General features: G+C 42.1%; 1 protein-coding gene across 4 annotated transcripts in view; it reads left to right on the top strand.

Moving 5' to 3' along the window:
• Nucleotides 1-12,525, top strand: part of FAXC (failed axon connections homolog, metaxin like GST domain containing) — a 41,941-nt gene that overhangs the window by 18,113 nt on the left and 11,303 nt on the right. For all 4 annotated transcript variants that reach the window (XM_061623409.1, XM_061623411.1, XM_061623408.1 and 1 more), the window contains exons 3-4: nt 977-1,173; nt 9,874-10,091. In XM_061623409.1, coding sequence (XP_061479393.1) covers nt 977-1,173; nt 9,874-10,091 — 415 coding nt within the window. The remainder of the gene's footprint in view (nt 1-976; nt 1,174-9,873; nt 10,092-12,525) is intronic.

The raw sequence follows: 12,525 nt of genomic DNA, 5'->3' as shown, positions 1-12,525 counted from the left end.
CCTCAGCCTGGTCTTTTCATCCTTCTCTCTTCCCCAATTGCAGTGCAACACACCTGGGGCCCTCTGTGCAGCAGATACCAGAGAGGGGAGGGATGAAAGGGTAAGAAAAATCATGCCTACCTCACCATTCAGCAGCAGATGTAAGGGTTGGTTACAACCTGTTGGAGGATGCCAGGAGTTCGATAAGCATAGTAGGGTGTGTGTGTGTGGAGGGGATAAAAGTGCTTTGTTGTCAAGCACTTCTGAAGGGACAAATGGGGGATTAACAATATGATACCTTCTTGCGTCTTTTGAGAAGTGCTTGACAACCCATCACTTATCCCTACAACAACCATTTGAGGTAGAGTGTTGTTGTTACTTATTTATTTAAATTATTTATATACTGTCCTTCATTATCTAAATTCCAGAGTGGTTCATGACATGAAAACATAGGAATACAATAAGCTGACAGAGTAAAAGCAGTAGATTAAGAAAGGATAGAAACAGAGCCCAGATGCTTCCCTCTGCTAAAACCAATCCCTTAAAAAGTCTTGTGGACTATTCAGACTCCAGTTCACCTTTCCACCCCTCTTGGTGTTGTCTGTAGAAGGTTGTTTTACCCTGCTGCATGCCAAGGCTGGCCATGACACCAGACAGGCCTTCATGGAGAGGGCATTCCATAACTGGGGTGCCACAGTCAAGGCACCTTCATATGTGGACATCCACCTCATGTCTGGTGGGAGGCACATGGAGAGGATCAGCACATAAATGTAGAGGGCGGGGAGATTTGACATGGGATTAACCCATCCTCCAGTTTTACAGATAAGAATAAACAGGATAAGAATAAACAGTTTTACAGATAAGAATAAACCCTAACCTTATCCTTGGCTGCTCAGCAAGCTGATTGTCAAACGGGTTTAAACCTGACTTACTACTTTATGGTGGTAGTTTTAATTTGTGTGTGATTTTTGTTTGTTTTTCTTTTGGTACATCTCAGAACTACTTTGATGGAAAACTTTCTCCTCAAGGGAAAATGCCATGGATTGAATACAATTGCAAAAAAGTATCCGGCACAGAGTTCATTATTGATTTTTTGGAGGAGAAGCTTGGAGTAAATTTGAACAAACACCTTGGCCCTCATGAAAGAGCTGTTTCTAGAGCAGTCACAAAAATGGTGGAGGAGCACTTTTACTGGTAAGTTGCCATGGATTCTAAATGCTCTCTGATGATTTAAGGCATGGTAGCTGCACTTAATTCATAGCTTGGAAACCTTGGGGCACGCTCGCTAGGCCCAATTCTCTTTTCCACTCATGGAAAAATATGTGTTTCTGTACCTTGTAGTTTTATTAGTGTTGTCCTTCTACAAAGCTACATCAGCAAAAATGATTAAATGCATCAGCCAAAAAGGCAAAAGAGGACATAATCTGCATATGCTAACTTATATGTACATATTTATTTTTATTTATTTTTTAACAAAATTTATATACTGCTTGATTATAAAAAGAAAAACCTCTAAGCAGTCTATAAGAAACATTAAGATAGTCAATAAAAAGCATTTAAAAAGTAATTAAAAACATAGTAAAAACCATTTCGCAGTAGACTAAAAAGAGATTAAAACACATCAACAATGTGTCTGGATAGGCTTGCCTAAACACAAATGTTTTAAGCAGGCACCAAAAAGCACAAAATAAAGGTTCCTGCCTGATGTCACTAGGCAGGGAGTTCCAAAGTGTAGATACTGCCACACGAAAATAATGATTTCTTACAAGTGCAGAATGAGTATTATGTGCCATTTGTAACAGTGCCAGTTAAGCAGATCGAAGCAGTTGAGTGGGCATTTACAGGGTAAGGCTATCCTGCAAGTAAAGTGGTCCCAAGCTGTTAAGGGTTTTATATACCAATATAACTTGGCCTGATAACATATCAGCCAGCAGTGCAGAATTCTGAGCAGAGGTGCTACATGTTGACAGGGTCACATTCCTGCACTAACTGTAGTTTCCGGTTAAGCACCAGGGAAGCCTCACATAGAGTACATTGCAGTGATCCAGTCTTGAAGTAACCAGTGCCTGAACTACTGTGGGCAAGCTCTCCCAGTCCAGAAGAATTGGTTGCAGTTGTCTCACGAGGTGCAGCTGATAAAAGGCACTTCTAGCCACTGAGACTATCTAGGCTTCCAGTTACAGAGCTGGATCCACAAGGACTCTCAGATTGTGTACCTGCTCCTCCATCTGAAGCTGCAACAACAGCAGAGTCAAGGTCACTCTGAAGTTGAGTGACTTTATCCTCAAAGTGTATAGCCAGTTGGTCACAGCAGGTCCTTGAGAGCTCCAGAGGCTCCTTCCCCACAGTGGGAGACAGTCACTTCTGAACTGTCCAAAATAATGCCGCTGGCCACCTACTAGAGGATGCAGTGCAGGCTGCAAAAAGAACCTTCTTCACAGCTTGCACTGCCACACGGTAGGCACAAAGCAAATGTCAAAATAATTGGTATAATTTAAATAGAAGTACAATTGCGGCATTCACACTTAACTGTAAGCCATAAAACAGTCTTCCCTAACTTGGTGCCCTCCAGATGTTTTGGACTACAACTGCTAGCATTGGCTGTGCCTGCTGGGGTGGATTGGAGTTGTAGTCCAAAGCATCTGAATGGCACCAACTACAATCCACCCCAGCAGGCATGGCCAATGCTAGTAGTTGTAGTCCAAAACATCTGGAGGGCACCTGGTTGGGGAAGGCTGCCATAAAGTACCATTTAGTAAGCCATACTGTCATACTGAGGCTTACAGCCTGAGCAATTCTGCATGTGTGGGTAAACAAAACATGATGAGGTTAGTTTAACATGTATCTGAGATTTTTGCTTGTTTCACCCCAATAAGCCATGACCACTAGCCAATCTTAAACTATGGTTTATTCTTAGCTAAGTGATTTATGGTTTGTTAGAATGAAACAAACCACTATCTTTGGTTTAGCTGTCATGCTAAGCTAGTCCTTCACGGTTTGTTTATCCAGTTGTGTGAAGGGAAGAGCAAAGCTCTTCAAATAAAGGACAAAATAGGACACATAGCCATGCTAAAAATTACTGTAAAGTAAATTCAGAACCATATTCTTGGATATTGCCATGCTGATTGTACTGGTGGCAAAATGATTGAATTCATACTTCAGGTTGTGTACACATGGGCTCTGTCATGTACAGGCTTTCCCACATTCTCCTCAATGGGAAAGACAGCTCTGTGTCCACCAAAACACGCATCTACAGAGCCATTTCCTTCTGTTAAAGTGAATGCACAAAGAGCTCTGAGCAAGAAGCTCTTGGTTTGGGTTGACTGACTGAGGCTTAGGGGTAATTTGTACTGTACTAAAGCATTAAAAATAATCTTCCCTTATGAAACTTTGGTCTGGTCCATCTAGTCCAGCATCCTGTTCCCATCTCTGGTAAACCAAGCTGACATATCTGGAATAGAGAAATTTGGAGTTGCATTCAAAATATGTTGAAAACATTGTGTGATCCTGGATATATTTCTCTCTTTTCCCACAGCATCCATTAGCACATGTAATTCACTCTTAATGGATTGAGGTGGATTGATAGAGCTATAAAAACAAAACAAAACAAAAACAGCAGGCCAAAGAAAATCTAAAAGTAGAGCCTAAAGGCCAAACACAGCACGTACCTAGAAACAGTGTTTGATTAACACGTCAGTTCCTATCTTAAATTTTGATTAACTCAAACTTTGGACTACATTGCTACTGTTAAGGGACCCTCTGAGTGGGAGTTTACTGCAAAAATGCAATTCATCACTCTGAATCTTCAAATGGAAAAAGTTAGTGAGGAGCAAGTGAGTTAGAGAACAGGTTTCAGAAGATTGTAATGTGAGGAAGAGTTGCAACTTTCCTAGGAGTTTATAGCCAAATCCTGAAATCCGTGTGCTTGATATATAATATTTCTCATATCCAGCAATATCTTCAACTCCCTAGAAATGTAGGGCTGCAGCCTCTCCTCATCTCTATTCAATTTTGATTGCAAGCCAGCTGTTTCCCAAGGGCTACAGTGGCTATACACAGAAGAAGTGGTTTTCTAGTCTCCTAAGATCCGTAGCCTAATCAGCTATAAGGCAACATAGAGGAACAAAATGAAGGATTATGCAAAATCAAAATGACGATGATAAAACTGGCTGAAAATATACTGTACCATCTCCTTCCATTTCCTTGGACCCAGGATTCTTGATCACCTCTCATCTAGTCAACAACTTCCCCCCAAGAACCCTAGAGAGCATAATACTGATTTGGAGGATTTATGATAATGGAAAAAGCACAGTTGGAATGCCAAAGAGAGATTTCTTGTTCCTAGAAATTCATTGTCTTGGAGTATGTTTGCTTCAATAATATGTCCCAGAAAACCAGCTGCTCTGCCTCCCCTAATTAAAGGTAGCATTTTTTATGTATCGACCTGGTTTAAAGTGTCTCATGTTATCCCCTATTATATTTTACATTCTATTTGTATTATTAAACTTGTATGCTTCATTCATAGCCTCTTCCATACATTTTAGTTAAGAATCATACCATATGACATCGTCCCAACCCCCTGAGTTTTCAAGAAATTATTCCCAAAGATTGTTTGCAGCTTTGGGCAATTTTAAAGCAGCTGACACCATGCCTCTACATTAGGGGTTCTTAAACTGTGGTCCATGGACCTTAGTGGTTCTGTGGATGGGCTTAAAGGGGTCCGTGAACCAGGCACACAAAAACTGATTTTTTTCCTTCAATTTCCTTCCTGTTACTTTGAAAATTTTGTGTATATGTATTTTCTAGGGAGGTAGTCCATAGCTTTCATCAGATTCTCAAAGGGGACCATGACCCAAATAAGGTTAAGAACCAGTACTCTACATAATGATGTGCTTGGAGATGTAAGGAGCAGGTGCTTAGAGAATGGAGTGAAGCAAATGCGTTCTGGCCCTGTAAGCTGCCTGGATGGGAGCTTTTTGGAGGAGTTCACAGCTGTTGTTGTTGTTGTTATCATCATTATCAATGGATGCTTTCCCTACTTACTCACTGGTTGGTGAAGGAAGAATTCCTGGCTGAATGTTGAGCATTGCCAAGGAAGTTTCAAGAGCTCCTCCTGCAATGTTGTACCTGTTGTCCTCTGTTAATAGTAAGTAAGTAAGTAAAATTTAATTTTTGTGTCGCCTATCTGGCCGAAGCCACTCTAGGCGACGTACACATTGAAATTCAATAAAATACAATATAAATACAGCATAAAATACAATGCAGTCAACAATAACCATTTTAAATAGCAGCAGTATAGAACAATGTAGGGCAATCAATAAACAATTATAAACAATCACAAAAAGTTTTAGCCCACCCCGGAGATCCCGAAGGCCTGTCCAAAGAGCCAAGTTTTTAAGGCTCGGCGAAATATATCCAGGGAAGGGGCATGGCGAAGATTGAACGGGAGGGAATTCCACAGAGTGGGGGCCGCCACTGAAAATGCCCTCTCTCTAGTCCCCACCAACCTAGCTGTTTTCATTGGTGGGACTGAGAGGAGGCCCTGCGTGGCTGATCTAGTTGGGCGGCTTAATTGGTGGTACTGGAGGTGCTCCTTCAGGTAAACTGGGCCGAGACCGTATAGGGATTTAAAGGTTAACACCAACACCTTGAATTGGGCTCGGAAAACAACTGGAAGCCAATGTAGGTGAAATAACACTGGTGTAATGTGATCATGGCGACGGCTGTTTGTAAGCAGACGAGCCGCCGCATTCTGCACCAGTTGTAGTTTCCGGACCGTTTTCAAGGGTAACCCCACGTAGAGCGCATTGCAGTAGTCTAATCGATAGGAATAAAGGAAGTGGCCTTTTACTGAATCAGACCATTGGCCCATCTGGTTCAGTTTTGTCTACACTGACTGGCAGCAGCTCTCCAGGATTACAGACAGGGACATTCCCAGATCTAGATAAAGATGTTGGGAATTGAACCTGGGACCTTCTGCATGCAAAACAGATGCTCTACCACTGAGCGATGTTGCAGAGGGAGGCAGGAAGGGGAGCAGAACTAAGCTTCAGTCCTGCTGGCTTCCAGCCAAGGGGCAGCTCAGCACCTTTTGCCCTCTCCTGTAGTGTGTGTGTGCCTGTGTATAGACAAAGTGGGAAGTGGGTGCTAGCCTTTCTTCCTGCTGAGAACCTGTTGGTATCACAGTTCAACAAAGGAAAACCTTGCCAAATTTAACCAGTTTCAGCTTGATCATGGTTGAGCTGCAGCAGCCTCTTTCAGTTTGAAAGTGTGGAGTTTTTCTTTCTCTGAGACATTTGTGGCAGGAATACTGATCTTGGGACCCCTCCAGACATCTTTTTTATTTTTTATTCATGATGATTTGTGATAATTATGGTTTTCAGGAGGTTAAAAGTGCTCCTACTTTCAATACTGTTTGTGTCTGCGAAAGATTTGTTTCACTTCCAATCTGTTCATGTCCCATAGCTTCCTGCTGAAATCCTGTAACCTTTCATACCACAAATGTTCCAAGGGTTTTGTTGTTGTTGTTGTGCCATAGCACAAGAGTTGCCCCTCCAGACAGCAATAATGCACTAACATTGGGGAAGTATCACAGAACAACTAATAAAGCAGAATGATGTGCGGGCACTCCTGTATAAATCCACTACTAGTGCACTGTTATTGCATCAGTGATGTGTTGCAGAACACACACACACAAATGCCAGGCTGGAGGAGCCTTGCAAAGTCTCTTGCATCCCTGGGAGCTACCCCTATATACTTGTGCTCTCTCTCACTTATAGATATATTAAAAGAAATTCTTCAAAAGGCAAATATTATACTCAGGAACATAACCAGGAGCAACTCTGAGACCAAATTGGGCACAGAAAAAAAAATTAACGTGTCAGAATAAATGTTTATAAACACAACCATCTCTTGCAGAGTTAGGGAAGTCACACTGAATGCAGTTCAAATGATGCATCTTGAGATCTCAAGGGTCTTGGTTTTTCCTCTATGGCAATAAAGATTCAGAACACAGGAGAGGAAGCCAAGAGGTTTCCTCCCTTTTATTTCATTGCTCTGCAATCACTTCCTTGTTCTCTCTCTTCAAAGTACTCATATTGATGTCTTCTCTCTCTCTTTTTAGCGAGTAGCTTGGCTTTATAAATAATTAAGGGTCGGATCCACAAAAGACTTCTGACGTGCTAGCATGACCCTCTTCTTCTCTCTCTTCTTTCTTCTTCTCTCCAACCCTCCCCTCTCCCGGTCCCTGAAGCTGATCACTGGCAAACCCAGGGCACTTCCAGATGGCCTGTTTGTTGGGCATTCTCCCTAATTTGTTTATAGGAAGATCAGGCAACACTGACTATTTAATAAGGATGGAAAGATCTGTTAATTTTGATTCTCTCAGTTTCTCATTTTTCCAACTTAAATTCAGTTTTCCACATTTCTGCAGCAATTTGAGATTTTTTAAAAGAAAATCCTCAGAAAAATTCTCCAACATTTTAGTGTGAATTTCTCCTAATAAACACATTTTGTAGGCAGTTTTGACCATGTATATATTCTTGCAAGCCATGTCTCATATAATACATTTTTGTTATTTTCACTCATATATTTGTTTTTATGCACGCTTTCCCCTAATATATGCATTTTTTAAAACATTGTTTGTTTGGCAAACTGTATCACAAAATTTGAATAAGTGTGAATTTTTAAGGATGGTTGTGTTTCAATTCTCATATTGTTTCAGAAAGTACAAATTTGATAAATTCGGCTTTAAATGAGAACTGAATCAAAATTCTCTCCCTTCCCTCCTATTTAATGAGCATTCATTCTGATTTGTGTCTGGGGAGGTTAGATGATGTTGCATCAAAACAAATGTTATCATACCCTTTCTAGTGCATTTCCCTATCACTTTCCTTACTGCAAAAAGTTTGATCTTTGGGAGAAGCAGGTTTGTTTTGCTAGACCTCCCAACCAACTCCAATTGTGCAACCGGAATTTGCTGGCATGTGATTGAATCCCACCTGAAAATAGGGACAGTTTGGGAGTGCCCCCAGTCACAAAACGTCTAGTCTGGGTGGGGGAACTGGGAAGCAGTAACAGTAGCTCCAGGAATGCTGTATGAGGCTCCTGGGCAGATGCCTTGGTTTGGCTTTCTTGTGCAGATTGTTGATATGTGTCTGCACAAGTGCAGCACAAGACCTTTGTGTACAAGATCTAAAACAACATTTGCTTTGCTCGTTCTGTGTCTGGATCTCTTTTAAGAAGATGGGTTACTTTCTGCATGGTCCTAGGTGATTTCTGTCCCTGCTACCTTAACACTGAGGGGAGCTGTTGGGAATTCTGCATGTCTTTAGTAGGCATTGTAGGTGGCTGAACCTCCCAAAGTCAACTGGTAGACATGAGAGCTGTATGTTGTCAGCACCTTCCTGGCATACTAAGCATATTTTCAGGGTAGGGGCTCATGCTTCTTCATGTTATCTAATTGCCAACTGGATGTTTTGGACTGCAACTCCCACCAGTCCAAGGCCAGTATGGCCTCTGCATGCAGAAGTTCCCTGGTTCAGTCCCCAGCATCTCCAGGTAGAGCTGGGAGAAGCCCCTGCCTGAAATCCTGGGAAGCCACTGCCAGTCAGTATAGACACTACTGAGCTAGATGGTATAAGGCAGCTTCCTGTGTTCCTGTGCTCATGGGAGTTGTAGTCCAAAACATCTGGAGGGCACTTGGTTGCCAAAAGGTGCATCAGAGTAATGTGAAGTTCAATTTGGTTCAAAAATTGGCAGGAAGTGGCAAACGAAGAGAGCCGGCAGGCAGGCCCTGTAGGGTAAGTGAACGGACTTGATCCCACTTGCAAGATATTTCTAGGATTATAAATATTTCATTCTGAACCTTGCTGGAAAATTACTGGGCCTAACTTGAGAGCAGTGTTTATCTCTCATTCTCTTTTTGCTCAGCTTCCCAGAATAGTGGAAGGGGGTGGGAGTGGGGGGGAGATGTGCAAGGGCAAAGTTTGTCTTGGTAGCTTCGTCACATTTTTAGCTATTGAAAGTCTCTATTACTATGCCATGCTAGCAAGTGCATCTCCAATTCCAGCAGCATGCAGTCCTCTCGAAAGGGGACAATTCATGTGTAGCTGGGAGAGGTAATTAACGATCCCATTAAATGTGCCTTTCACACTCAAACAGGCAATACTATAGAACATTATGATTAGTCTACAAGGCAATCCCTTGCTTAAAAATATCTCTAGTCACTACTTTGCAATTACTGACATCATCATCATCATCCTTGTCAAATCTTATGAGTTGGATGGGACTCAAATACCATCTCGTTCACCTTCCTACTCTGAGGTAGGGCCATGCATGCACCAGTCCACCAATATGCCACTGCAGGGAGAAGGTACAGTGTGTAAGATGCCTGTCCAGCAAACAGCTCCAGACGGCTCAAAAAGTAAACAGTAACATGGGCAAAGGCATCTGAGGGGCATTAGCCAACCATTCATACCTGAGCTTCAGCAAAACCCATCTACTGAGTCTGTCAAGATGAATTTGGCCGTTTTGTGGAAAAGAAGATGTAAAAACGTTTTACATAAAATATTAGAGTGGAAACCCAATGTGTGTGTGTGTGTGCCTGATTATTATTTTACATTACAAAAACATAGTTTGCCACAAGTAAGTATCCAGTGATAATTATACTATGGCCCTTTTCTTTAGTAGTAGATCTATCCTGATGGCTAATCACTGCTTCTTTTTTGAAGGCGCTTTCCTCCATTTTCAGTGTAGTACAAAAGCAGGGTGGAGAATCTGCTGCCTGAACCCTTAGCTGCTTCTGTAGTGGTTTATCATCTTCCATTCTGTATTCATCTAGAGAGGTGTATTTTTGTTCTGCACAGCTGTAAACTGTTTTTCGCAACATTCTAGGACTTTAGCATATTGCCAGTGGGTGGACAATCTCCATGAGACCCAGAAGATGCTTTCTTTCAGAGGCCCCTTTAGCGACCTGCTGAAGTGGATCCTCTGCCATATAACAAAAGGAATCGTGAAACGGGAAATGTACGGCCACGGCATTGGCCGTTTCTCTGAGGAAGAAATATACAAGTTGATGGAGAAAGACATGCGCTCTCTAGCAGGTCTTCTGGGTAAAGTACAGTGTCTTTTCATTACATTATACATATATAATGTACAATCACTTGCTTTGCATGGTTTTGATAGACTGGTATTTGAAATAATAAGAAAATAGAATTTTAGAATTAAAAGGTTATCTACTCCAGCCCCCTGCTCAGCATAGGAGACTTGAATCTATGGCACTCCTGACAGATGGCTGTCATTCAAAGGAGAGCCCACCACCTCCTGAGGCTCCTACCATGAGGAAGCGTCTAATGTTTATCCAAAATCTCCTACGCAACAATTCTTGCCTATTTCTTCTAAATTAGGGATAGCCAAAGTGATGCCCTCCAGATGTTTTTAACTCCACCTTCCATCAGCCAATAGCCAGGAATGATGAGAGTTGTACTCAAAAGCATGCGGAGGGCACCATGTTGGCTACTCCTTTTCTAAGTGAATGTTTCCTTGAAGCTATTTATTTTACATCAGCCTTCAGAAGTCTATGACTCGCCACTGAATGGTTCTATGTTATGGCTTGCTAAGAGCTTGATGAGACTGCCCTCTGTTTGTGCAGCAAAAATAGAAGGTTCATTCAACCCCCTGTTGGCTGCTGTGCCTGGCTGGCGGACTTTGTTGCGTTTAATGGGTTACAAGTTACATGGACCTGATTAAGCACATTGTTTTCCAGCCCTGGAGTATAAATAGCCATTGTTTCAATGGTACTAATTTACTCATAATTTAATTACTAATTCTTTGCAGTATGCACCTTGGCTCACTTGCAGAAGTCATCTGGAACTATTGGTCTTTAAGCTCTTCATTGTACTGCATAATGTAATGCACTGGAAAGCAATGTACAGTGGAATGCATGAGTTGATCTGTAGAGGATAGGTGGATTGATAGGCCTGCCTTTGGGGAAGGAGCTGGTCTAGATCAGGGCTAGATTTGATGGCTAACCAATTTGGTGCCTTCTAGATGCTGTGGATTACAACTCCCATAATCCCTGATCATTGGCCATGCTAGCTGGGTCTGATGGAAGATGGAATCCAAAACATCTCGAGACCACTAGAATGTGCCCCAGAACTTTCTGCAATGAATTCAGGTTCAATAGCAAATGTGCATCTCCTGCAGATAAGCTGATGTAGAAAATGTTCCCTGTTGAATCAGGTTGAACATTGTGATAATATTTTAACCCTTCCAAGGGCATTTCCCCCTCTCCATTTATCTTCACAACAACCCTATAAAGTAGATTAGGCTGGCAAATTGTGTCAACCAGTGAGCTCTCTTAAGCACTACAGCACACTGGCTCTCTACCTACCTAGTTGGAGTTTTCTTCTTTTCCAAGAGATTGTGAGTGATTTTACCACTTTCATCCTATGTGTAGTTTTGGTATGTGCTGTGTGTGTGTGTCAGATTCTCCCGCTACCAACTTCCAAACTGCATTTATTTCAGAATTTCAGCTGTCATGAGATGCATTCACATGCCAAGTTACATTTTGTTTACTTGCATTTTTTTGAAGATTAATTTCTCATTATATTATTATCAGCACAGTCTTGACTATTCAACTCTGACTTATTCTGTATAATGGTCATTTTGTGATTAAAGGAAACCTGCAGATTTGGTGTCACTGAGGACCTGGCTCAGAATCCTAGGATACAGACATGTTTTCTGGAAAACATAATGAGTCATTCTACTTCTCTCCAATAATTAAATATAATGGCACTATGAATGACCTAAAACTACAGCACATTTTTATCTTCGCAGGTGGCCAACTGCACACACAAGACTTCCCTAGCATCCCCATTTGCACCTCTAAGGGCACTGATTTAGCCCCCACTCCAATGGTGTCCCTGAGTTGTACACTTTACTTTCTACCATATATATGGATAGTTGTTCATTCTTCAAGGGAAAATACAGTGCTGCTTCCGCAACACTGTTGTGGTGAGAGCCCCTGACACTAGGTTGCCCATCTCTCGCTGGGAAGGATTCCACACAGTGATGCAATGAATCTATCACACAGAGTCCATGGGTGGACTCTGTACTTTTCCAGGAGTCCTTGTAGTCCCACATGCCACTCTTCTTAATTAGGGATCTTTCTCCAATCATTAATATAAATGCCAGGTCATTCCTCTGTCTCTTGAAGCCACTCCCTCCCGGAGCCACTCGCTCCCATGGAAAAGAGAAAAGGGGTTGCCGTTGAAATAGTTGATGTGAAGGCAAACTGCCCTTCTCGGCTAGGGTCACCACTATTGGGACTAAGTGAGGATGGTAGGTGCTTGTTTCTGTGTGCCAGTGCTGGGTCTGGGCCTGGCTAGAGTGACTGGACAAAAGCCTAAACACCAGGCTCCTTTGAGAATAATGATTCTACTGCTAACAAACCTGTTAGATCGGGAGTGGGCAACTTTTTTCAGCCCAAAGGTCACCATTCCTCATGGGGAACCTTCTAGGGGGGGTACATCCCAATGGTGGGCA

Source organism: Rhineura floridana, chromosome 4 (genome assembly GCF_030035675.1).
Source record: "Rhineura floridana isolate rRhiFlo1 chromosome 4, rRhiFlo1.hap2, whole genome shotgun sequence".
NCBI lineage: Eukaryota > Metazoa > Chordata > Lepidosauria > Squamata > Rhineuridae > Rhineura > Rhineura floridana.
Note: the sequence above shows the minus strand (reverse complement) of the source record. Positions and strands in the feature narration are given on the sequence as shown.